The sequence below is a fragment of the Trypanosoma brucei genome, chromosome 7, assembly GCF_000002445.2.
Source record: "Trypanosoma brucei brucei TREU927 chromosome 7, complete sequence".
In the NCBI taxonomy this organism is placed as follows: domain Eukaryota; phylum Euglenozoa; class Kinetoplastea; order Trypanosomatida; family Trypanosomatidae; genus Trypanosoma; species Trypanosoma brucei.
The window spans coordinates 912,216-938,420 of NC_007280.1; the positions used below are offsets into that span (position 1 = coordinate 912,216).

The 26,205-nt window shown below is 46.8% G+C and overlaps 7 protein-coding genes across 7 annotated transcripts, besides 22 other annotated features; all 7 read right to left on the reverse strand.

The window, feature by feature from the left end:
* Position 1: part of a microsatellite that runs on past the window's edge.
* Positions 1-26,205: part of a sequence feature (sequence corresponds to BAC RPCI93-28B13) that runs on past both edges of the window.
* Positions 31-59: a microsatellite.
* Tb927.7.3540 (hypothetical protein, conserved) lies at positions 1,148-1,963 on the reverse strand (the record flags this gene model as incomplete). Its single annotated transcript, XM_840884.1, has 1 exon — positions 1,148-1,963. The coding sequence occupies one exon, from the start codon at positions 1,961-1,963 to the stop codon at positions 1,148-1,150; it is 816 nt and encodes a 271-aa protein (XP_845977.1).
* Positions 2,759-2,793: a microsatellite.
* Positions 3,385-3,417: a sequence feature (AT_rich).
* Positions 3,666-3,709: a sequence feature (A-rich).
* Positions 3,955-4,041: a sequence feature (CT-rich).
* Positions 4,458-4,486: a microsatellite.
* Tb927.7.3550 (hypothetical protein, conserved) lies at positions 4,636-8,361 on the reverse strand (the record flags this gene model as incomplete). The annotated part of the gene is made up of 1 exon (XM_840885.1): positions 4,636-8,361. The coding sequence occupies one exon, from the start codon at positions 8,359-8,361 to the stop codon at positions 4,636-4,638; it is 3,726 nt and encodes a 1,241-aa protein (XP_845978.1).
* Positions 8,913-8,958: a microsatellite.
* Positions 9,347-14,629, reverse strand: Tb927.7.3560 (hypothetical protein, conserved; the record flags this gene model as incomplete). The annotated part of the gene is made up of 1 exon (XM_840886.1): positions 9,347-14,629. One exon carries the CDS (start codon positions 14,627-14,629, stop codon positions 9,347-9,349), a length of 5,283 nt encoding a protein of 1,760 aa, XP_845979.1.
* Tb927.7.3570 (hypothetical protein, conserved) lies at positions 14,927-17,131 on the reverse strand (the record flags this gene model as incomplete). Its single annotated transcript, XM_840887.1, has 1 exon — positions 14,927-17,131. One exon carries the CDS (start codon positions 17,129-17,131, stop codon positions 14,927-14,929), a length of 2,205 nt encoding a protein of 734 aa, XP_845980.1.
* Positions 17,298-17,321: a sequence feature (AT_rich).
* Positions 17,686-17,731: a microsatellite.
* Positions 17,955-18,016: a sequence feature (A-rich).
* Positions 19,557-19,590: a sequence feature (AT_rich).
* Positions 19,937-19,983: a microsatellite.
* Positions 20,094-20,113: a microsatellite.
* Positions 20,400-20,444: a sequence feature (A-rich).
* Positions 20,729-20,770: a microsatellite.
* Positions 20,878-22,668, reverse strand: Tb927.7.3580 (protein kinase, putative; the record flags this gene model as incomplete). The annotated part of the gene is made up of 1 exon (XM_840888.1): positions 20,878-22,668. The coding sequence occupies one exon, from the start codon at positions 22,666-22,668 to the stop codon at positions 20,878-20,880; it is 1,791 nt and encodes a 596-aa protein (XP_845981.1).
* Positions 21,477-21,588: a microsatellite.
* Positions 22,783-22,804: a microsatellite.
* Positions 23,269-23,318: a microsatellite.
* Positions 23,363-23,387: a microsatellite.
* Positions 23,451-23,485: a microsatellite.
* On the reverse strand, positions 24,223-24,678 carry Tb927.7.3590 (hypothetical protein, conserved; the record flags this gene model as incomplete). The annotated part of the gene is made up of 1 exon (XM_840889.1): positions 24,223-24,678. One exon carries the CDS (start codon positions 24,676-24,678, stop codon positions 24,223-24,225), a length of 456 nt encoding a protein of 151 aa, XP_845982.1.
* Tb927.7.3600 (hypothetical protein, conserved) lies at positions 25,396-26,073 on the reverse strand (the record flags this gene model as incomplete). The annotated part of the gene is made up of 1 exon (XM_840890.1): positions 25,396-26,073. One exon carries the CDS (start codon positions 26,071-26,073, stop codon positions 25,396-25,398), a length of 678 nt encoding a protein of 225 aa, XP_845983.1.

Consider the following 26,205-nt stretch of genomic DNA (forward strand, 5'->3'; position numbering starts at 1 on the left):
AAGATGTCTAATTTCAAGCATGAACGAACCCACACACACACACACACACACACACACACCAAGAACTGTAACAAGAAGCATTAAGACATGCACTGGCACGTGGCATCGAGGACGCAGAGGGAAAGTAAAAGGAAAGGAAAAATGATACCGGTAGTGAAAGGGAAAAATAGAATTGCAAACATGTACTCGTGCCAACCCGGCCCCCACCTTCCTTTTTCGTTTTAAATATTTGCTCGTGGTTGCACTTCACCATTTAGAGGGCATTAAGGAACGAGACCACGTCGCCTGTGGTTGAAAAAAGCATCACAACCCGAAACCACAGCTCATCTGACAGCGTTATTAAGGGAGAAAAGTGACACGATCTCTCCCCAACATTACAAACCGAACGGGATTGTGATGACTGACACGCAAAACATGGGGGTTCACCTCTACAACGAAAGTCGCACGACCCACCACCAGTACAAACCGATACAACGGTTGCTGCTTTACATTCATTTTACGAAGACTAGCAACCAGTAGACCACATCACGCACCGCGAAGTTCAGGTAAAATCGTCATACTTTTTAAATACCATAGACAAACACAGGCACATATATATACAATACCGCCCCAAACTGTCATTGACTGATGCTTTATCCATCCCTTCAGCAGCACAAAGCGTTAAGTCGCTGCCGCAGATATCCGCTGTAAGCGTTACATTGCTTTCACCACTACGTTTCAGGGACGAGCCGCTCTTAGAGTATATGAGGAGTGGTAGAAAACTATCCAATGGTAATGAGCAAACATGGAGTAACATAAACCCAGTGATGGACGCAACAACCACACAGCATATCCAACATGTGGTGCCGAAGGGCAAAAGAAGCGAGCAAAGATAGCAATACATGTGAAGAGACAAAGGAAAAACTAAGCGCAGACACAAGTATACATGAAGATATGCCCCGTACGTACCACGCGAAAAAGCTCCCTTCCGTCCCTTCTCCTTTTTTTTTCTTCTTTGTGTAGTGAAAAAAATAATTAAGCGGACCCAAGCCTTTGTAAGGAGGGCTCGTGTGTATTGAGGTGTGTGTGTGTGTGGGGGGGGGAGGAACGAAAGGAAAGGAAAGCAACAGCGGCACGAACACCCCGCCGCTTTTGTTAGCGCATTAGCTCACACACTTTCCTCGTCAGACTTGCCTTTATTTGATAAACTTCTCACAATGGTTCGTGTAAATGCATCCACAGTATGGGGATCAAGCGAATAGGGAATGGTGTTCCCATCGCCGTAAAGGACTTCTTCTATAAGACCCCACAGAGACTCTTCTGTTGGTTCAATCACACTCTCATTCAGACGTGCAGCATACTCACTTAGTATAACTCCCGTTACTTTAAGCATGAGCTCCATTGTTAACATGGGGCCTGCCTTTATCATAGTGGGTTTCATTTCGATTTCCCCTTCCCGTCCTTCATTACCTGCAATATCTGTCTCCAGTGGTGGTAGCTTGGACGGTTGACTGTTTTCATTCCGTTGATTGTTTGAGTCATGACTTATTGCACATTTATTACCACACACTTCCCTCTTTTCTACAGCTGCTGTGGAGCCGCTACCGACGTTGGAAGGGCCGCGTTGGGCGAGACGAGGTGTGTGCTGCGATGATGTTGGGCGATCGGGCTCCTCGGAAGATGGCGTTACGGGGGCATGCACCAGCAAACGGCCATAATTATGTAATACACTTGCTGATTGCCCGTCAAGTGGCACATAGCAGCCCTCTTCTGAACTAAAAAAGAACAAATGAGACCCAAGAAGGGCCGATGGACCAGCGCCTGCTGATTGTTGCTTCAGTTGGACGAACTGATTTCGAATCTGCTGCAACATGTCCTCCGCAGAAAGGGGATTTCGTACCCTCAGTTGTACTCGCTGCGGTGCCTGGTCGTGCAAGGAAGAGTGCACCAAAAATTCCATTTTGCCAAAGTCACCACATGCCATTTTGTTGCACTTCCGCAAACCGGTAGTTTGGTGGGAAGAGCCGCCGTCAGTAGCAAAGAAAAAGAAACAAATGATGATGTGCGGTACTTACTTCTTTTTTGCCGTTGTGGAAAGTAGGAGAGACGATGTGTGCACAGAAGAAATATAACATGAAAAGAAAAAAAAAGAGAACGAAGGCAAACAGAATTATGTATGTTACAATTTAACACCTAAAATATCTCAACGCTTTTATCATCGCACAACACGACTGGTCCCAGCCTACCGAGCCACTTGTTAAGGGTGCTATGCTGCTTGCTCATACGTAAACCAACTTCAAAAAAAAATAAAACAAAATCATCCATCTCCACGATGCACCGGCTCTAAAAGCATCAGGACCCGAAAGCATTTGAACAATTCCCCCCTCTGCAAATTTAACCGAAGCACAGCCTTTACGCTCCATTTCAAATGATGGCACGACTCCAAAAGAAAAAGAAGCACCCGCCACTTGCATTCCCCTGCCAATATAACAAAGCTTCATAATTCGTACTGCACCAATTACCGCCGTTGAGGTAAATCTCCAATATCCTCATTTGCCGCGTTCACGCATTTTGAAGAACCAACAACCAAAACCCATGAAGAATTCATATACGCGGATAAGCATGGGTGGAAGAGCAACTAATATATGATACCGTGAACTAACGATAAATAAATCGCACACATATCGTCTCTGCATAAAGGAAGAAATGAAATGAAATTTGTACTGAAGATGAAGAATTAAAGCAGATATAAAAACATGAACAGGATCCCAAGCGACCTACACACAAAGGCACACACACACACACACACACGCATGTGCAAAAGCACGCGCATATATACACAAATCACTTCCCGTATTGAAGGTTCAGGTGTGAGATGGTATAAATATATGTGGATGCATGCGGATTCGTGTGTGAGTCGCGAAGATGAGAGGAAGATCTCAGTTGGCCATCGAAAGAACAAGGCTTAAAAACAAAAAAAAAAGATGGTACTCGTTCCCTTCCCATTGGAGTGGTGCGAATGCTTCACCCCTCTACGGTTATACGTACATGTGGTCTCTTCACTATTGTTCCCTCACGACACCTTCATCAGCATTCACCTTCTTCTTCTTGTCAAATCATATTCTTTTTCTTTCGTTTCATTTCCTTTAAAAATGCTTTATTTTATTTGTGTCAATTCAATTCATTACATATTTTTCTCCTTCTTGTTCCTGCTTTTTTTTAAATTAATTTTCCCCCTTGCGTTCATCGCTTTTCCAACCTCTCCCCCCACTGAACTAACGACCCAACTTCACATAGACGTGGCATGTTGATATAATACGTGGTGGTCGGCGAACAAACAAATAATCACAAGCACAATAATCTTCTTCTTTCCCTAAAAGTCAACAAACAGTAAAGTAAACAAACAAATAATTATATGATTATATATAATTATATATAGAACCAGAAAGAAGGGAAAGATATAAAATGAAATAGAGGCAGGGGCTTGGGCGACGGGGGATGGGGTGGGGAAGCTTAAAATAAAAAAACAAATAGAAGAAGAGAAATAAAGAGATAGAAGGGGAGAGGGGGGGGGCAAGCGATGCTAGATACAAGGTACACACCTCTCACTTCCGTACACACCTTCACTGGCACCGACACCTGTACAAAATAGCAGGAAAGCACATACGGAGCGAGTACGTGGTGTGAACAAAAAAAAAAGAAGAGGAAAAAGAACAAAACAAAATAAAAACATTAAATACAGCTGAAGAAAGGATACACTGCCCCCTCCCCCCGCCCCCATGCTCCTCGAAAGTGAAAAACAAAACAAAACAAAGCGCTGATTCCCACACCTTCACGGGTGAACATATATGTTACTGAAATGAGGAAAAACCAGATTGGGGAATGGGAGGAAGGATATACGTAGAGGGATTATGTGTCCATTTGTTATGGTTTTGTTGTGTTTCACTTCCCGCTGCGCAGGTAACATAGCCCCCATTTCACCTCCCATCCTTCGTTATTCTTTTATTTTTCTTTCCTCTATTTCCTCTCGTTTCTGCCTCCTCGTTTCTTTTCCTTTTGTTTTGCTTTTAACATGACGAAAACAAAGAGAAGAATTAATGTCACCATCATTTACCCTGTAGGTCAGCCAAAATCCTCATCTTCCACTACTGTCCACGCACAACCACATACATACGCTTAAACTATGTGTCTTCCTTTCTCCACCTTTTCCTCTTTTTCTTGGCAAACACTTTCGTTCTGTTTTTTCCCTTTCTTTTGTTTTTTCGTTTTCTTCCTAAAATGTCTTTGGGCTTCGAAGTCAACATAACAAATACTTCCTCAATGCGCCTTCTCTTCTCTTTATTTCTTTTTTTGTTTCTTAAAGCATTTATTTTTGTATGGGGCTTTAGTATGATGGCTACGCAATACCGCTTCATTAGCTTTATTTTTCTCAAGCATCTTACGCCAGCATCCGGTGAAGACACAGTAAAAAAAAAAAGTATATATATATATATATATATATATATATCTTCGCGCACATCTGCCATTGCTGTTGAACTCGCGCTCGGTCAAATGTCACTTCCCTTTTCAACAAAGTGCCGGGGCGTGAGGAAGAGGGAATCTCCCACATATATTCCTTACCTCTATATACATCCTTTTGAGGTTCAGAAACCCCTTTTAGAAACCTCGCCCAACGGATGATTCGCGGTTTGTTGAAGCGCGTCGGGAAGAATCACGGTTGCCCGAAGGGTGCCCGCTACTCAATCTCGAATCGCGGGATCGCATCTCTAGTTGCTTGATAGTTTCGGTGCGATTGCGGAATGTGGTGCGCTTTTCGAGTGGGATGTGGTCCTCATTGCTGGCGTTCTTGGTTGGATGCCACGGCTGCCAGTTGCCGGAGGTGAGACTCGCCCCGGGGCTGATTGAAAAGTTGTGCTCATCCAATCTCTCACTTGGCCGTCGGACAGAACTTCGCGGTGACCTGTTGCGGGTGTTGGCGGCGGCACCGACATCTGAACTTTCAGCCTCTGAGGTGGAGGGTTTCCCTTCGGCAGCCCGGGTTCGGCCCGCACTGTCGCCGCGGCCACGTACATTTTCTGCGGAGTCCCGCTGTCCGCTGAGTCTACCCTTCTTCGTTGCTGCCTCGGGTGAAACCGGTTTTTTCCCCGATCCGGAACGCTTCTCGGAGCCGCCTTGAGATGCTGCCTTCTTCTTTGCGCTACGCTCATCTCCTTTGCCAATTGGCGGCTTCCGATCTGGGCTCGGTGTCGGTGGTACGTCGAGTTTCACTGTCCGCTGCTCCTTCCCACCTTCCTTCTCAAAGCGCCCCTCAGAGCCCTTCGAAGACAATCGTTCACCCCCTTCCTCATTACGCTTCGAGAGCGGCTGCTCCTCTGTGGGTTCCTCCGCCTTGGGCTCATCGAGCTCCTCCAGATCCTCCTCCGCCAATTCCTTTGGAGAACGGGTATATTCATCCTCCTTCACAGGATACCGTTCATCCGCACCAGCAAGTCCCTGGGGTTCATCAAGCTCCTCCAAACTCTCCTCTTCTGCAGTGCGCTTTGAAAGAGGCCCATCATCTCCATACCCCTCCTCATCGGCCGACTTACCCGCTGCCTCCGTGGGAGTGCGCTTTTCTTTGCTTTTTTTGGGGGATTTGCGACTTTTCTCCGATCCTTCTTTAGACTTGCCTGTTGTTTCTCTGGGTGATCGCTTCTCCTTTCCCTCTTTGGGGGACTTGCGGCTCTTTTCCGACTCTTCCTTTGACTTGCCTGTTGTTTCTCTGGGTGATCGCTTCTCCTTTCCCTCTTTCGGGGACTTGCGGCTCTTTTCCGATTCCTTTGGGGAACGCTTCTTCTTGCGCTCTCCTCCACTGGGATGTTGTTCGTCCTCAGCAGCGTGGCCCTGAGGATCATCGAGTTCCTCGAGATCTTCATCTTCCTCATTGCGCTTTGAGAGTGGCTTATCCTGTGCGGAGCGGTCGTCCTCTGCGCTCTTAGCCGCAGATTCATTGAACCTATCCGATCCCCTTTCTTCTTCACTGCGCTTTGAGAGTGGTCTCTCCTGTGCAGAACGGTCGTCCTCCGCGCTCTTCACCTGCTGCTCATCGAGTTCCTCGAGATCTTCATTTTCCTCATTGCGCTTTGAAAGTGGCTTATCCTGTGCGGACCGGTCGTCCTCTGCGCTCTTAGCCGCAGATTCATTGAACCTATCCGATCCCCTTTCTTCTTCACTGCGCTTTGAGAGTGGTCTCTCCTTGGGGGAGCGTCCATCCTCTGCGCTCTTCACCTGTTGCTCATCGAGCTCGTCAAGATATCTGCCCCCCTCTTCTTCATTACGCTTCGGAGAAGTGCTCTTTGGTGACCGCGATGTCTGCCTGGCAGTGGAACCTTTGCTGTTACTTTTCCTTGAGCTCCTGGGGGAGCGCTTCTGCGACCGTTGCTTCGAAGGTGATTTTTCCCTTGCGGACCGCCCCTTCTCCGCACTCTTCTCGCGAGAGTCACTTGCATATTCTGAACCATCTTCGTTCCTCCTTGAAGAGAGCTGGTCACTCCTCATTTCACTCTGTCGTTTGCTCCCTCCCCGGCCAGATCGTCCGCTCGCGCCTCTCCTGGGACTGGAGCCTTCCTCCTCCTTTTCATTACTTAGCTCCCTCTTGGACTCACCGTCATCCTCCTCAGTGGATCGGATGAGCTTGTAGGAGACAAGGATTTCTCCCCTCTTCACGGTTTCATTTTGCGGGTCGTGCATTTTTACGGTCAAGGCATCACTGTCGTTGAGCAACTCAAAGCGCCCACTGCTCACAATTCTCTTGTCGTCAAGAACTTGAACGTCAATGAAGGCTTGCCCACCGTCCATCTCAATGAAGCGCACCTCTTGATTCCAAGTGATGACATGCGCTAAGCCGTCAGCCTCTACCACAGCTGGCGCAGAGTATGTTGAACCTTCCATATCACAAGCAAAGACGGAAACCTGTCCCTGCGCCAATGGTTCCCCTTCCCGGTCTGTCAGGTTGAGTCCACGAACAACCGTCAAGAACAATGATTCACGTGGTCCTGATCCATCTCTCTGTCCAGTACGGTCATTTGACATTTGTGTACCCTGTCTATCTTCCTCATTACTCTTCTGAATGGTTGCATATGATATGATTCCCCACTCGACCGCGATCTCACCCCAGAGTACATCCTCTTTGACCTTGGATTCGACGAGCAAAACTGCAGAACCCTTGTGGTAAAGCTTCTCGAAGTCAAGTGGAACAGCACCGACCACAATGAGTTCTTCGTCTTCTTCGTTTTCGACCTCATCCTTGGTAACACAAATGAGAACGTGACCAAGTTTCTTGGGTGTAATGAGTTGCAGCATCTGCGAACGGTCCTGGGGCAAGTAGGTACATCCTCCCTTTCCGTAATATGGCGAGGACGACATGGCTCCCTCACTGTTGAATGTGTAGAGACCTGATTCTGAGCAGTTGTCGTCCGTGTCGCGAAGCAGACACAGCACACCACCGTTGTATGGGAGGGCGCCATTATCTGTATATTGGAACAAACGGTGGACAACAAAGTTACAGTTAATGGGGCCGCCCTCAAGGTTTTGCTTCAAGGCCGCACCATCTGCATCGTCCTCCCCGTCACGCTTTACATACCATGACACAACGATGGAACCCATCGGCGTTTCCTTCATGCGACCGTAGCTGCGGTGCATCTCCCCTGCCGCACAAACCGGCAAGGTTTCCTCATCACCGCGAGCGCGATTACGAAGAGCATGTGGGGGGACAACAATACCTCCAAACATGTGGTCGTTTTCAGCTGGAAGTGTGTCATCAACGACAAGCACCTCCAAACCCTCCTCCTCATTTGGATACGGGAACTCAAACAGCTCCTCCCACGTGCAGATGGCGCTTCTTCCACGGGGGACCTTTGCTGTTTGACCCTCAAACGCACCACAGCGCACAAGGACAGAAACTGGATCACGTGGATCGACATTAATGCTCTTACCATGGTGTACCGTGACGATGAGACGCGTTGTATTCGTCTGTCGTCGCGATTTCCGCAGTTCATCTAATGTCGTTGGCGGTAGGGGAATTGCAGGCTGGTTTAGTTCTTCGTCTTCCATGACCCGCTGCAGGTTGCTGGTGCGCGGGCGGGGGATTGAGGGATGTGGGTTCTTCGCGCGTTCCTCAATGATGTTGATTTGCATTAGCTTTTCACGCTCCAGTTCCTTCTCCTGCTTAGCAGTGCGCAACAAGTGGTTGCGGCCCCGTGAAGGATTGATCTCCGCGCAGCAACTGCAGGCGTAGTGAACTGGCATTTGATCGTACGTGGAAAACGGAGGAAACCCCTCCCGGCGAATGAGGGACGTGGCCGTGTCATCCTCATGGGGAAGTGGTTCACCGAATATAGACATTTACTGCACGCTCACCTCTTCTATCTCTTTACAATGGTGCTTATTTGTTTTGCTACACTCCGCAGCAACACACGTACTTCCCTTTTACGTCTTTCTCTCCTAACGCAGGAAAAGTACAGTATCTTTTTTTGATTTTTTTTATATACAGAATATATATGTATATATAGAGCTGTATACAACACCTCTTCTCCTTTCTCCTTGCTTCTTTTCCTAAACTACTTTCCTCTTTTTTTTCTTTTTGCCGTTGAAATTCGGTTTTTTACAAATTGTCTGGGGCCTTACCTTCGATCTGGCTCTGTTTGATGCAGTTTTGTTGTGGAATACTTTGATAACCGCTGCTGTTATAGTTTTTTCCTTTTTTTTCTTACTTCACAAAACGATGTGGAGACGACGAACAGAGAAGTACACATGGAGAAGTATAGAGAAATTAAAGAGAAAAAAAATAGGTGAATACAAAGCAATCAATAGTTCGACCAAAGGCGTGCAACGGAAAATAATAACAATAACAGGACCCGAAGGGCAGCACAGAGAAAAGTTCAGCATTTAAAACGTATATATATATATATATATATATACGCATGGATATATACAGATATAAATGAGGTGTTGAGATGAAGTGTCGGTCAACGGACGTGTGCTGATGTCGCCTCCATGTTCATGTTCCTTTTTTTCCTCTCCACTCTCTAGACCCCGGCCAATCTTTCCAGTACTGCATTACTGTTTACCGCCCTTTTTTCACCATTAGCCGTTTCCGTGTTCATCCACGCCAGCCCTCCCCCTTCCTCGGTGGCTTGCCTAAAGGGGAAAGGTTTTTTTTTGCAAATACATACATTCGACAACATGAAGGACGGGTCAAGAAGAAGAACAAAAAAGGGAAGAAAAAAATAAAAAATAAACAGTCACTCCTTCCCAAATACATACTGGTATTGAAGCGCTTCGCTGTTCGTGATGGTGCCAAGGCACAACATAGAGAGAAACTAGCAGCTCACCTGCCGGCTGCCATAGCAGCGGCATACACGTGTCCACCCTTCGTACGTAGGAGTGCAACTTCTGTTCTCAGTGCATCAATTTCCTCTTGCTGTGCGGCAATAAGGAGACGCAGGTTACTGCGGTCTTCCTCCGTGGCAACGTTAATGCTATCGTACATTTTGCTGACAACTTTCTGTGTGGACTGCGCCAGCGACCTCTCGACACTCTGCCGGTCGCTCTCCTGGTCGCCGATGGTTTGCAGCAGGCTTGTGTTATACTCCAGGCTTTCATGTAATTTCTCTCGCAGTACTGCAATCTTTTTATCCCTTTTCCTCAGCTCCTTTTCCCACGACAACTCCTCTAAGCGGAGTCTCTCCTTTAATTGCTCTACTTCTCGTGAGCCACACGAGGATTCTAAAACTTCCAAATTTACAATTTGGCCAAACTTAAGCAACATCGCCTCATATATCTTTTCTTCCCACTGTGTATGCAACGCTTGCTTCTCTGATCGTTCGCGTTGCAGGGCTTGCTGCTCTGCAACCATGCTTTTCAACTTTCCACGCCGATCGTGCTTTTCCTCAGCCAAAGCTCTAATCCGATCGTGTAGACCCGTTATAACTTTGTCTGACACGACCACTAAATCATTTCTACGGAAAGTATCTGGGCATCGCCCCTCTTCGTCGAGGCAGCGCACTTGACCACACCGCATAGCTACAAGAGTTTCCAACATATTCAACTGTTTACGCTTCTCTCCTTGAAAGTCTTCAATAGCCTTTAAACACGTAGAAACAGCCGCATTATTCTTGTCCGCAAGCGCTTTATGTTCCTCGATGCGCTGCTCCGTTGCTTCTAACTGACGCCGCTCCTCTGTAATGGCGTCCACGTAGTCCAACCGAACCTCACGCTTTTCGATTACTTCGCACCAGCGCTCCTCCGAGCAGTTTGGTGGACATATTTCTTCCCATGCCTCATCTTCACCCATGTCGTCGTCATCGTCATCATCACTAGTGATATCATCATCGTTCCCCGACATGTCGCTGTGGTGTTTGCGTCGCTTTATTTGCCGCAGGAAAACCTTTGTGATATACGGTACATGTTCTGCGGGAAAGCTATTTGAAATGAAGATTTCTACCTCCCGACGGAACACTTTGTTGGCCTCCTGGAGTTTCTCAATGGACGCTGTCTGATCCTGCACAAGACGCTGCAGCTCCTCCATTTCTCTTAGACACCGGTCGCGTGAGTTCCTCGCTTCGTCGTAGCTACTTTGCAGCTCAAAATCTTTCTGACGGAACACCAATAAGATATTGTACTCACGAAACAACAACAGTGAGTGGGTATGGGCCAAACACAAATTGGCGTCCACCCTCGAACGTTCCTCGTACATACTCCACAATCGGACATCAAATTCATCCATCATTGCCTGTACTTGCGTGTGTAATCGTTGTCGCTCCGCGAGTAGTCGGTTCCTCTCAATTTGCAGCTCTTCCTCCTCCATTTCTGTGAGTTTTATATTTTCGTGCTTTACCCGTAGTTCATGGTTCATTCTCTCGCGTGCGGCTCCTGCAGCGAAGCCACCACCGCTAAAGGGCCTTCCACCCTTTGACGCCGCCAACGTGCCTGTACGTACGCTCCTCGTACGAGCCGCCGCAGTGCCAAAAGAGTCCCTATTGGCACTAATCGTTACCTTTCTACTATCCTCTCCCTCGCTGCGCCTTGTAGCAGGGGTGTCAGCGCCGCTGGTATCCGTATTAGTGGCGGGTTCACCAGTGGCGAGATCCGCACCGAAACCACGTTGTGCCTTTTTAGCCGTTTGCTCGCGCAATTTCTCTTCCTGACGCTGCTTCATAAATGCAACGAGCCCGTCACGACTTATTTCAAAGCGCTTTCCAGGCATCTCCTCCGGTGTGAGCTTCACATCATCAGCGTGAAAACTCTTATCTTTCAACTTTTCGTTGATGGCGCGTATGCGCTGCAAACTAACGTTGAGGGTTCCACACAACCTTTCCTTTTCGTCGCGAAGCTTCAACAGCTCATTGGAGAAGTTGTTGCGCATGTTGAAAATAATTTCCTCAAGGCGAATTAACTGCTGTAGCTTGATAACCGCAGAAGGCGCCGAGTGGTAAGAGGGATCTGTTCGCAAAATGCACTCGCCACGGCGCCGTGTTTCACGTCGCAGTTCCTCATTAAGGCTTGCCTCCTCCACCGCAGGATCTGGCTTGTGCGCAAGAAGCATCTCGTAGCCCTTCTTTCTCCAGTGCCGCTCCTCACGTCGTTCGTCCATTTTGTTGAGGTACTGTCGCATCGTCGTTGTTAGTATCTCCGCCTCCCGATGTGCTGCATTCATTTTTTGCTGTTCCCCCTCGTTCCGCTTCCTCTCCTCAGAATTTAGCCACCTTACAACCCCAGCGGCGGTTGACAGAGATAAATTACGAGGTGATTGCTGAGACGCCTCTCCACTCGCCACGCTAACAATACCACGATCACCGTCACAGGCAAGACTGCTGCACCTTTCAGATCCAAGCAGCTCATCGATTTGTTGTTGGAATAGCTTGATAGATCCATCTACGTAAGGTGTGCGGAACGACGCAACGGAAAACTCTTTTGAAAAGCTTCGGACGAGGAAGCGGTCGTGGGCAAGGTTGTCAACAAATCGGTTCCGCATCTTCCTTGTACGAATATTTTCTCTGGCCAGTTCCAACGCCGTGGGTTTCCGTGACTCCTCAACGCGCTGACGCATTTCCTCCTGAAGCTCCCGGTATATCTGCGGATGTATTGTTATTTCCTCCTTCGACAGGCGATGAGTGAGCGCCAGAGATTGATTTTCCCGCAGAAGTCTGGCATACTTTTGATGCACATCCTTCAGCTTATCCAAGAATAAATTGAGCTCACGCCGTTTCTCATCCTCGGCTCGGCGGCGATCATCAAGGTCCTTCTGCTCAGTTATGGAGAACGGAGCGAGTTGTGGCTCAACAATCTCCTCCGCCCTCAGTGGTTGGAGTTGGGCAACAGGCGAGGGGGGTTGTGGTGCAATACATCCGTCCAAGAGCTGTGCCACAACCAGGCCATCCGACCCAACGGATACCAACATCTTGTCGTCAAAAGAGGTGCAGGCAGCTGCAATGGGCCCATCAAGTCTGTCATGTGCAGACGCCACGAGTATGGGCTCTAACCTTACTCTCCCCATCTCATCGAGTTGGCGCAAAAGCATCTGAGAACCCTCACATATAACAACAAGATACCTACCAGAATAACTCATGCTGGAAGCCTCAGGGGTGTAGTCGCGATAGCACAAGTTCATTAACGGCTCCTCCACGTAATCTGGTGGTTCAATTCCTGTTGGTGGCAGTGGCGGAAGCTCCTTCTGACCCTCGTAGCGTACATGGAGTCCGTACTTGTAGAGAAGCTCTACTCCACCGGCCCCGATGGCAAAATCGCCGTCTGCCATAGGACAGATAAGCCGCACAGGCCAAGGTCCCAAATATTCTTCTTCCTCTTCTTCCTCTACGAAGCCCTCCCTCTCACCAGCAGACACATTTGCTTGCTTCTTTTCTACCTTTTTGCGCTGCCGAATACCTACAAGAGCGTAGTTGCACGTAAACTCATAAGACACGGATTGATCGACCATATCCCTCGTGGGGGCACGAATGGCGAGCAGCTTACCGCATTCAAATCCTATTAGGCAGCATGATGAGGCATCGTCCCACGCAACGCACGTTGCACCAGGCAAAGGGATCTTGCAAAATCCAATGGGCTCCAGCGATGAAAAATCGTCCAAAATGGTGAAAAAGAAAACTGTTCCGTGGGCAATAGTGCAAAGTCGATGCTCTGCAGCATCAACCGCGAACAGGGCAAGTCCATCGTTGTGGGGCCGCCACTGCCCGAGTAACGTAAATGCAGTGCTGCCACGCTTTACCAAGAGAACTGCACCACTCTTACAGCAGGCAAGGAACTTCTTTTTTTCCGGATCCTTTTGGAAGAAACGAAGACCAATCACCACATTTGGCTGAGGCAGACACATTTTGTACAACTCACGCGGTGTGACGTAGTCAACAAGGCGTATGGTGCCGTCCTCGCCACCCGTCACCACTGTATGATCAATTGGTGACAGAGCCGCGCTCGTTATGCTGCCGCCGTTGAATTCAAGAGCGGGAACGGCTTGCTCTTTCGGCTTCGTCACAGCGTTGTTTAATATGTCGTCCGGGTGTACGTATGGCACCCGCCACAACACACCAGCGCTGTCTAACACGACCCACTCGTCTACATCTTTGCAGTACGTAACTGAGCGAATAAAAGCACCCGCATGAACTAATATTTCGCCGAGACATTCGGGAACATAAAGTGGCGGCGCACCTTCTCCCTCAGCCACCTCTAGTTCACTTACTCGCCAGAAGCGAAAATAGCCATCATCTCCTGCAGTCATGAGTACGCGACCACCCTCCATCAGCTCCACAACATTGATTGCACCTTCGTGGCATGGCGTGTAGTCATAACTCCGCGCCATAAACGTGGCTGCGGTGCCATCATCATCTTCTCTATCAACCTCGCGTGCAAAGCAGCATCTTATGAGATCACCCTCCCACAATATGATGAGGCCGCTCTCAGAGCCCGATATTACTTTTCCATCCGATAACACGACGAATCCGGAAACATTACTGATTTCAAGGCGGCCGAATTTTCCCAGCAGGCCCTGCAGTTTTAGACCAGTGAAAGTGTTGGCCATTGTCCAAAATTTAATGTGTCCCGCACCACCCGACACGAGCAGACCGCTATCGAATGGACTGAACAGTACTGTATAAACATCGGTGTTGTGACACTTGCTGCGGAGAACCATTCCACGTGACTCCCAGTCCCAAACTGTAAGAAAGAAGTCCGGGTACATTCCAACGGTTGCCATCATGCTTCCATCTTTGTTGAAGGCACACGCACTAAATCCCTTCGTGGCGCCTTTAACAAACTCACCCACTTCTGTGCGGGAGGGCCAACTATAGGCACGAATTGCCGGGTCACTGGGTTTTCTCTCACACACAACATAATACTGGCGTGATGGATGCACCGCGACTGCACCGACACCACCGTTTTCAGGTCCCTGCATTGACTCAATTGTGCCTTTGTGAACGTCTACAAACATTACGAACCTCCCCGAAGCCATGAGAACAGTAGAGCCGGTGAGGGCACACACGCCGTTGTACCTCATGGAGTGAATGCCATGATGAGTAAAAATTTTGGTTCCTATCTTCGCCTGAGGATACACGTGAATCGGAGGCTTTTCTTTGACCACCGCTTGTGCCGGTGCTGCCATTTCTACCAGTTTTTTCCCCCTTTCTACAACGATTTATGTGAACGAAAAGTAACTAAGAAGCAGACGCCCCACAAGGAAAGGAAAAGAAAATGTTTCACTATGTGAAGGTGAATAAGTTGAGTGGAGACGTTGAATGGGACCAATTTGCTCAATACACATGCGGGAAACAAGGAAGCACAAAACTTCCTTCACTCTCCACTCCCCACCAAGAGGACGATCGTTCTTTATGAACCTTCCCAATCGGGAAAAAGAAGTTCAGCACCTTCACAGAAATTTTTAAAGGAAGGATCGTCACGACTAGTTTATCCCAAGTCGCTTCGCTAGGTCTGTGAGAGTGATGACAGGGTGAACACCTGATGCCTTAGCATCTTCAGCAACGTTGGGTTCAGCAGTTATGAAAGCAACTTTGGTATGTTTCGCCGCCTGTATTGCATGAAACAACCTAATGCAACGGGATTCATTAAGCCGTTCTTCCGTCTTCCACTTTCCCACTGTAACCGCAGCAGGATTCATTGCCAACTGCATTGTGAGAGAAAGGGGGAGCACCACAAACCAGGCGTATCGTGAGATCCACTCGAAGAGAAACTTTCGACCGTCATCAGTCAACTGTTCGGCTGTGCACACATCAAAGGGAACAAACGCAATGGCACCCATCTTTGTTGCGTATCCGTCCATCATCTTTGCAAAAGCCTCTGCTAGGGGAGGAGACTTCACGAGACTAGAAATGGCGCTTTCACAAACAACTGTACAGTAAACATGCGGCGACGTCAACAAACCGGCAAGGGCTTGCTCAACTGTGGTGCCGCATGTTTTTTCCGCCAAATCTCTGCCACCCAATAGTGATGCGAGTGGGCGGCTCTGGGGAATGGTACGGAGCGCATCAAGGGAGGTACCGTCACCGATACCACCGGAGCCGGATGATGCAACCGCAGGGCGCAACGCATAATAGAGAGCTTCAACGTTAAATGGCTCGACAGATGCCGCCACGCCTGCTGGGGTCGCTCGCCCTCCAAAAAGTTTCACGGGACATCGTAACGAGTTGGCCACTTCACTAATGAAGGCACTGGCACCTACAGGCCTTCCAATGTCAATAATCGCACTAAACAGAGCCATACAAACAAATTCATCGCCGTCGCGCACACATAAACGTGCGAGACACGTGCAAAAATGCATTTCTAACTTGTCTCGCTCGTTGTTGCTGACATTACCACCTCTCGTACGGATGTTGTTATTGTTGATTTGAGGAAAGAGACTAACCGACCCGTGGCGCAACAGGAGATACAACATCAGCGAAGGTGTGGACTGGTGCAACACATCGGCAAGGTAATCTGACATTTGCTTCACATCGCAGAGCACTTCTGCAACGCGCGCTACGGAGGAGAGCGTTGGAGTGGACAGCGTACACATTGCCAAAAATACGATGCAAAGCCGGTGATAGTCTTGTGACTCATCACAGAATCGTAAAAAGGCATCAAAAGCGCCCTGTGTAAGTTGTAACCGACCAGCGTATGCATGTTTGACAAGGTCCCCGCAGTGCATTAGGCGGTCGGCTGCGGAAAGAGGTACCCTTTCCTCCCGTTCCTCTGCACCACCACTCGCGGAGCACATTACTTGAATTAAATCACTGAGAAAGGCCCCCAACCGTATTGCCGATGTTCCGTCCGCTGAGGGCGCATTTCGACCACTTAACAACTCAGCCCTCACAAATCCCATAATACTTCCGATGGGGGCCCTGCTCTTTAGTAAAGCTTGCCCGTAGTAAACAACAAACTTACCGTCAACCGGTCCGTCGTCACGAGCGCGGTATAGCACCTCTCCAAATAACTCAACGAGTGGCCGCTCTAAAGGTGCCGGCAACTGCCGTGCCACTTTGTCCAATCCATCACAGAGGCTTGTCCACGCACTCGGGGGAACGGCACCATTCGTTACTAGAGGAGAGAGAGAAAACACAATTCGCGCCGCACACTGCGGCTGCCCCTTAAGCCCATCTACAATTCGAAGGAGTGTCCACAGGGAAATTGTTGGCGAGTCCATTACAAGATCCTCCGCCAGGTCAATAATCGCCTCCGTGCGGTTGAGTTGCTGCAGACGAGTCAAGGCCTGATGTGTAGCAGCCAAACTGGGCGTAACGCCGAGCCGCCGGTCTAATGCAAACCGAGCGCTTATTTCCTCCGCGCTTCGGGGTTTCTGAAACCAATGAAGTGTTTCCATCCGCCGCTGCGCCACATCGAAACTGTCTTTCACTACATGCAGGAGGGGTTGTACCACATCACCACATTCATAACCGGGCGCATCGTCGAGACGCCTGCGTTTGTGTATTCCGAGATCATTCCACCGGGTTGCCTTCCAAGCGGTTATCGTCGCGGAGTCACCGCTTTCGTTGTCTTCATAACTTGTTTCCGTGAAGGAACGAAAGCGTATACTTCCAGGCAGCTGTATTGCGCTGGGCACTTCCAAAGTGAGAGAAACCAACCCTCCGTCGGTGTTCCACTCGTCCTCCATTATTTGTTGCTACCCTCCCCCACCACAATAATAACAGCAATGATACCGCCACAACTCCTCTACCCTTTTATATCACGGGAGGCAACTACTTAGCAATGGGAAAAGAAGCATAAGGAAACGAAAGAGGCAAAAACATGAATAAGATCAAACAAACCGACTAAAAAGGATATAATATATATATATATTATATGCGGCAAGGGCGCGACAGCGTCTATATGATGTGCAAAAGAAGGCTATGAGAGTAAATACCAATAACACCAGTAACAATACATTCCATAACAGAGGGAGAGAGAAGGAGTAACCAACACACTACACCCGATGCATGCCACACGTCATCGCACCGCTGCTGCACCAAACCGTAGAGAGAAGGAAAGAAAAAAAAAAAAAGTGGGTCATCCACCGTGGAGGGTTTCGCGCACTCACACAAGTAAAACAAAAAAAACAAGATCAAAAACTCACCGTTGGAGCAGAGAAAAGAAGTTGAATGGTTTTCTTTTTTTTTTTTGCAGGGAGAAAGGCAAAGCAAAACAGAGTAAAAACAAAAGTAGTCAAAGATATAAGTATATATATATATATATATTTATTTATTTATTTATATATCGCAGGAAAGTTAAACGGGAGAAAGCACAGTCGTTAAACAGTTCGTGCGAGCAAAAAGCCTAAAAAGAGGAAAATTGGAACAAAAACAAACGAGAGGGGACGATTGGTGATTGTGTGAGTAGGGGAAGGTACAAAGTGTTTGTGTGTTTGTGTTGTCGCTGATTTTTATGAGGTCACGAGGGAGATGAAAGGTGAAGAACGGAACTAAACAAACTCCAAAGGAAAAAAAAAAGAAAACAAATAAAAAAGTAAAAAAGAAAAAAGGAGAAAAGAAAAGCAAAGAAACCTCGTCTCATGACGTAAACGCTTAAGCGAATTGAAACTTTTATTTAAAAAAATGTTACGGCACTGCTTTCGGCACCACCGGAAGGTCCCATTTAGTCCTTTTTTTTTTTTTAATTGCCGCGTATTTCTCCTCAGTTTCGAAATTACGCAAACTACAGCTCTTTACCTATCTATTTATTGTTTCTCTGTTCCTCAACCCAACTGTACCACCAATCAAACTGTTTTCGAGTCGAAACAAAAGCGAAAAAAAATGGAAGTTGACACCGCTGCCGCCGTCGGAACGAGAACGAAATACTGATAACAATAAACGGTGTGTGTGTGTTTGTGTGTTTTTGCGGGGTGGAGACATGAGAAGTAAAAACTTTTAGAAAATAAAATGAAAAAAAGAACACATACACAAGCACAAACAAAGTGAATGGTACTGTGGCCTCACTAACGGTGAATTGTTAGATGCAAAATGCAATAAAGTCTGCCGATGCACTTTGTTTATGAATATAAACACAAATACCGTAATGGAAGTGAGGAAGGAAGTAATAACAATACCAACATTGAAGGGGGAAAAAAAGAGAGGTAAAGTAAAGCAAGAAGACGGAGTATAAAACGTGTGTTTCATGGAATTTGGCGCTACGTTGTTTTTCTTTCCCCCCCCCCACACAGCGGCCACGGTAAAAGAAAAAGTTGAAGAGGAAGGACAAGAGGTACAAAGACAAAACACAGCAGAGAACCGGTAAAGAAAAAGAAAAAAAAGAGAAGTGAAATATGAAAGTGCTTCACTTTTTTTTTTTAATTAATATCACGCATCAATGCCTTCCTTTTTTCTTTTTCCTTTTTTTAAAAAAAAGGAAAAATGCTGTTGTTGTTTACCTTTTTCCAGCGGGTATTAAACTCTAATGGGGAACATTTACAAGTTTTCCTACTTTCTCTCCTCTCCCTCAATTCCTCCTCTTTCCCCTTAGGGGCGTGCGCCTATGCACGAGAGGAAAAAAATGGAGGGGGGAAAAAAAAAAGCTGCGGCCGCTTCACACTCCATTTCCAAATTCTGAAATCACACGAACTTGTTTTGGTACACCATTACACCTCAATGAGCACAGAAGGAAAAGAAAAAAGGAAAGAAAACAACAACAACACACAAACAGACACACACACATACACGTGCAAACAAAACAAAACAAAGACACAATTCGCAAAACATTGAAAACTAACAATACTATTTGTCTTCGTGTACGCGCGTGCCGCAGAGAGAATACAAGAAGGAACGAGCGGTGGTGGGGATGAATAAGACATACACCAAACGAAAATATTATGCGGCAGACGAATGAGGAAATACAACGAAAGAAAGAAAAAAAAAGAAAATATACTAAAAAGAACCTCCCTTTCCTCCAGCGCCTTTCCTTTAGTTAGACGTTTCATATCATGTCAGCATCGTTCCCGTGATATTGAATTTCTCCTCGTATCGTAAACGTTAAGTTCGCACCGCATCTTTCCATACATACATACATTCGCTTCTTTTTTTTTTCTTCCTTTCGCTCGTTCATTCTTGAATTATTATTATTTAATATTTTATATTATTTTTACCTTTTACATTTGTATTATTTCCTTCCCTTCCTCACCCCATTTCAACGGTTTCAACACACACACACAAACACATACTGTAGAAGCCACCAACTTTCCCCTCTTTCTTCGTAACAAAGAAGTTATGAAACAGAAAACTACGGCATGGAATCGTATGAGCGCTAGAACACGTTTCCTCCTCCTCCCTCCGAAAAAAAAGTAGAAAATGACGAAAAAGACAAAAAAAATATCTAAACGCAACGAAACCGACATATTTCTTCTTCCATCTCCTCTCCTTTTGTCGATGAGCTGTATCTTTCCACGTCCCTGAAAAAGAGAGAGAGAGGAGTAAACTGACTCAATACGGTATTTCTTTTCTCTTCTTTTCTTTTCTTTCCTTTCCTTTTCCTTTTCTTCTTCTGTCCACCTTCATGGGGTTTCCACTCGTTTAACTTTTTTTTTCTTGTTTTTCCACATCTTCTCTTTCATTTAGTTATTAGCATACAAACCATACGTATCTTTAAAGTATATATATATATATATATACGAGTAAATAGAGTACAATATAAAATACTAATTTGGACTCTGTTCCGTCAAGTCCCGCTCTCAACGATGAAAACAACATCCGCTCGTGGTCTCGTTCACTCCTATTCTTTATTCTCTTTATTTATTTATTTTCTTTAATGCACGTCTGTTTGCATTGATACCAGTGACAGCATTCGGCATATCCTCACTTTCCTTCGCATCACCTCCTGAAAGCGCACAACATTGAAAGCATACAGTAAACAAGGGCACATCTCATGAAGATAAAACGCGGAGAATTGTGAGAAGGAAAAAGAAAAAGAAAAAGAAACAAAAACAAAAACAAAAACAAAAAAGATAAGAAAGAGCAGCAACGACAAAGCACATGAAAGTGATCATGGCACACACACACACATATATAAACATACATCCTCCTCCTCTCCTTCCCTCTGCATCAAAAAGTTTCAACTACCCAAATTACACACACAACTAACGTCCTCCACAACACCTAACCTATCTATTTCATTGTACACAATCCATACGAGTCGCAACTGAGGGGTGGAGCCATGTAAAAAAAAAAACTACTACAACAGCGGCACCATATTCCTTTACTTACACCGCGTACTCACTGAGACTACTAATGACAGCAATTACAAAATAATAATAACAATAACAACAACACCCAACACGTAACCAATGAGATGAGACGAAATGCAGATATTACTATTCTCCTCTTTCCTCCCATGCTACACACACACAAATACACGAATGCACAGACACATGTATGTTCAAGTAGCATTCCGCCTTGCGCGCTCCAACGTTGCGCGCTGTAACATCGCCCTAATGTCTAATTGTTGAACCCCAGCTAAATATGGCAGTGGAGCCGGCGCATTTGGTTGGTGAAGGAATGGATTCAAGCGTAATGCGGTGTTACCGGTCTCCTGCTGACTGCGTTTGTGAGCCCGGTGTTCCGCGAGTCGTTGAAGAATTATACTGTTCGGTACAACACTCGGTTGCGCGGTGCCCCGACATCCGATGGCGTTGATATTGTGACCTGTCGGGCCGTACTCGCTACTTTGTGGAGGTGCTGCAACAACATTTTGGCCATTTTGTCGTCCAGGCCCCAGGATCGCAGTGAAGTGTCGAGCGCTGTTGGGAACTATAGACGGAGCGTTGCTGGGGCTGACACCGGCGTTACGCGGCCCAGAAGGCACACACATTGGGTTTGGAGCGGAGGAGTTTTGCTTCACCACTCCATTACCGGACACACTAGATGAGTTGTAGCCGCCATTAAACTTTTTGTAATTAATGTACAGGTGCTTCGGTTGCAGTTGTTGCTTTTTGGCACCCGCGTCACGATCCTGGGAGGGGAGCCGGGCCCCATTGAGCTGCTGCGAAGGTTGCAACGACGGTGTCTGTTGTTGTTGTTGTTGTTGTTGCTGCTGCTGCTGCTGCTGGAAGTGGTCATTTTGCTGTGGCGTCTGCTGCTTCTGTCGCTGGTCGAGTTGTGGCAATTTCGGTGACAATCCTTCTGATATATCCGTCACCAACGGTGGAGAGCTCCCTCCTGCCGGGATCGGGGACGGCAGTTTCGACGGTTTTGTTATTACCTCGGGCGATAATGGTGTTAAGCACTGCGTGCGGTCCCTAGCCGGTAACGTAGTCGGCGCAGCAGGGGGAACTACCGCCGACTTCCGAAGTGCTGCCACTTGCGACGGAAGTAATCCGTTACGCAGCAGAGTTTCGATGTAATCCTTAGGCATCACATCAGACAGCATCCACTCCCTCAATCTCCGGTGAATCACAGGGAGATCGAGGAGATCTGACAAACGAATGCGGTGCGCGGGATCTCTGGTTAGCAGACGCGGTACAATATTACGTAACTCCGTCGTATATAGTGGAGGAATCGGCTCGTACTGCAGTTTAAGGATCCGCTGCATTAGCCCTTTCATACTTGTCGCGTTGAAGGGGTGCTTCAGCGTCAACAGCTCATACACAATAACACCTAATGCCCACACATCGCTACGGTGGTCATATGGACGTTCCATAATGAGCTCTGGTGATAAATAATACGGTGTTCCTACAAATGTTTTGGCTTGATCGTATGTGCCACTAAGGGTTCGAGCAATACCAAAGTCTCCCAGCTTCAGGATATTCTGGCTGGTTAAAAACACATTCTGCGATTTGACGTCACGATGAAGCACCTTACGTTTGTGCACGTAGGACAGACTAAGCGCTAACTGAATAATCCAATCGATAACCTGTGTTTCACGGAAGTTCACCCCATATGATTTCTTGATGCGGGAACTCAGGTCACCGCCATCTGCGTACTCCATCACAATGCAAATGTAATCGGATTTGTTGGTAAGGAAACTGTCCACATAATTAATCACATTCGGGTGTTGAAGCGATTTCAGCAGGTGTGCCTCGTTAAGGCTCTGCTGGCGCTCTTTTCTATTCATCTTCGTAAGGTCCACCTGCTTGATTACGTAGAGCTTGCCGTCTTCGTTATTGCGCACAAGGACGCAGGCGCCCATGTTCCCTTTCCCAATATTACGGACCTTAGTAAACCTATCCATTTCCCTTTAGTCTACGTGAAGCCTATTTTCTTCAGTGGAGAAGGTGCACTCTTGCGCCCCTTTTTGTCCTCTCCTTCTTTTACCTCCTTTCTCTCGTTTAAATACACGTGTCTAATATATATATATATATATATATGTCGGTGGGTGGGTTTGTCAATGGAAATGGGCCGCCCGTTCTTCTTTCACTCTTGGGTTTGGCACGCTTCAACCAGTGCTAGCGTACTCAACGATCCGAAGAAAGAGATGACTCCGGTCCGCTAAAATGCCTTGCGCGCTTTTCTGTGTATGTGTAAAACGGATGCGAGAAATATAACACCCACAACCCTTAACAACCCCAACGAGTCACACCCTAAAGTAATAGAAGAGGAGTAGACAGGTTCCTTTTCTTTTTTTTTATATTTTTCTGCCTTCCCAACCCTCTTTTCGACCTGGGCCGGACGTTTGGTAAGAGGAGAGGAACCAACGAATACGAAGACGCGCCCTCCGCTGTCTGATGGTTGACCAATAACTGACTGGTTACCCCCTCAAGAATTGAGGCGCCAGGGGGTACAGCACCCTTTAGCGAAGCAGATGCCACACAGCAACTATATCAAGGGTTCAATATATTTATGTATTATATATATATATATATATATATATGTATGTATGTACGAGTGAAGGATATGCGTGGACGCAGAACCTTGAAAGGAGAGTAATATATATATATATATATATATATACTCAGCAACAGGAAGAATCTCCCTGGCCTCCCTCTCCTTCTCTAACACGTGAGTACCTGTTTTAAGAAAAGAGGAGAAAAGCAAAAGCAAAAAAAAGAGTTAGCAAAGAGGACAAACAGGACACAGAAGCACTCGCACTTTGGTTCACAAGGCGGGGAAACAATAAATTGGACACGTGCACGCCACTGTACTCACATGCAAATGTGTAGACAGAAACAGGACATACTACGCCAACATGTAGCGACACCGACGGCGCTCCACGTGGGGTCACGTTTCACAGGCTGGTGACACCCTTCCCGCATCCCGTTCCTCTCTTCCTTAAATTCGTTTTCTCTTCCTCCTAAACATCTTTCCCTTCGTAGGGATGCATCCGTGCGCCAAGCAAACTAAAATGTATGCGCTATCCGTGTCTGATGGAATAGAGGAATATATATATAGAAAGAGAGAAAGTATCAACTCGTTTTCTTTTTTTTTTTTGTTATTCCCCATCCCCACTCCCCTTCCCTTCTTACTGTCACTATCACTAATACAATTGTCATCCCCTCTTTCCCTCCTACGTTTTGAAGCCTTCGGCATCAGGCACATGTTCCGCTTGTCATAGTTTGGAGGTTGTGGTCAAAAGGCGGCTGTGACCTTTAATATACTTGCATAACAAGCCGGAGCGACCGCATGCACTCCAACCGCACAAACGAAAGCGGTTTTCGTACATTTAACGAAATAATAAAAAAAAACACCCATATCCTCCTGCCGTCTTTTTTTTTTTTACACGGAACACAACCAAAAGTCAATCGCACTGAAAGGGTAAACGGTATTGTTGGATGTACACACAACGTTACTAATTCACTATCAAATGCAGGACAGCAAGCGTGGCTAGTGCCGATATTAGCAACCTGCAATGAGTTTGTAGATAGAGCCAATAAGCAATAAACACCAACACTGCCGTGTGAGCGCAGCTGTTTCCATTGAATCCAAGCGTAGCGAACCCACATCCCCATAACATGAAGCAGACAAAAACAAACCCCGATATCACACGATCCACAACCGATTCCGTCGCCTGTTCTCCAGCTATCCAGTGCCGCATGAACAACTTCCCGGGGACGACAGCAGAGACGGGCCGGTATTCCTGCTGCTGTTGGAGTGCTTTCATTTCCTCTTCAGTAAGCGATCGGGAAAAGACGTTGCTGAAATCGTGTCTCGTTAGGCCGTGACGGCCGTGGCGTATTGATACGTTGCAGTTCGAGAGACCCCAACGTGCGATAATGCCACCGGCTGGAGCTGCGCGGCGAAGCATATGATTGGTTTTTCTTTTTTGTAAAAAAAAAACAAACAAACTTTTTTTTTCCTTTTCTTTTGAGCTATGCCGAGTGTAGTATCGAAAAACTGTCCCCGCAGGCAATGTGGTGGAGGCGGGCGTCACACAGACGAGATGATAACAGAGGTAATAAAAGAAATAGTAAATAAGCACAATGATGGAAGCCTCTTATGCGGTAAAAAAAAAAATCGGATGTGAGACAAAGTGTCTCGAGGTCAAATACTGTTTGAAAGTGTTGCAGCGCGGGAAAGTCAGTGAAAAGAAATAGCTGTCAATCAATATATAAAAAAAACAAAGCAAAAGAAAGAACTACCAAACAAATGCGCCTACAAATAAACATTCACAGTTATATGTATATACGCATGTACGGACAGCTTCATCTGTGGTGTTTTCTTTTGGTGTTCACGCCTTCTTTCTTCCTCCCCTGCTCATCACGCAGTGTGCAGAAGCACAAAGAGTTGAGTGTGTGTATAGTATATACCGCACAGTAAAACAACAACAAAATAATAATGGCGGAAGGAAGTAAACAATGTATATAAATAAGCACATCACAATGGTATATAAGCGGTGCATTTGATAGCGCCACTATACGTGTATACACAAAGGAAAAAATAACAGTAGTTGTTATTATTGCGCGGTGGGCCATCCCACAAATGACCGCAAGTCTCTTGTTCCGCATCAACATTTATACACCCACTAGGCCACTGCTCGGGTTCCCTTTCGGTTAAACATGCGCTTGATGAGCAACACTTGCAGAGTACAAACAAAAAGGATGACCGCTGTCTCGGCTACACCACGGAATAGCACCAATTTCTTACTTTCTTGCACTTTCTTCCGTAAATGTTCTTCACGGAGTCTGAAAATCATCTGGTCGTCATGCATGGCCAACATGAACCGGTCCGAGCCATCCATCATTCGCATGAGTGGATCGATTCGATCCTTCCAGCGCTTGAGGGACGTCATCCCAACGCTCATTTTCACTGTCTTGATGCTTCCCGTGTACGGCCTGTTGTCTACACAATACGAATACTCGCCAAGCACTCGCTTAGTGAAGTACACACGTTCCTCATCTGCGTGTTCACCAGCGTATGAGACATAAACCGTTCTGTTGTCCGGGTCGCGGATGTAAAAGTCAAAATCATTGCCACCACGGAGGGAGTGGTAATGAAACATCACTCCTTCACGTCGATGAACACCATGTGAATACATGCAAACTTCCTCATTATTTATGTCTATGGAAAGTTGCTGTTCTGTGGGCCGCACGCGGACGGCATCAACGCCTCCCGTGTACGTAGCAAAATAGAAACACACCATCACCAGAGATGAGATTTGCAATGAGTCACGGTGCGAGTTCGTCGTACCACTGCGGTACATCTCTGAAAATCTTTTAAAGTTATATTTCTTTCTACTTCGCCCACTTCTACCCTCACTTTTATTCACTTTGAGTTATTGAATGCTTCCACCAGCGTTTGAGGCGGGAAAATGGGCAATTGCACGACCGTGTAG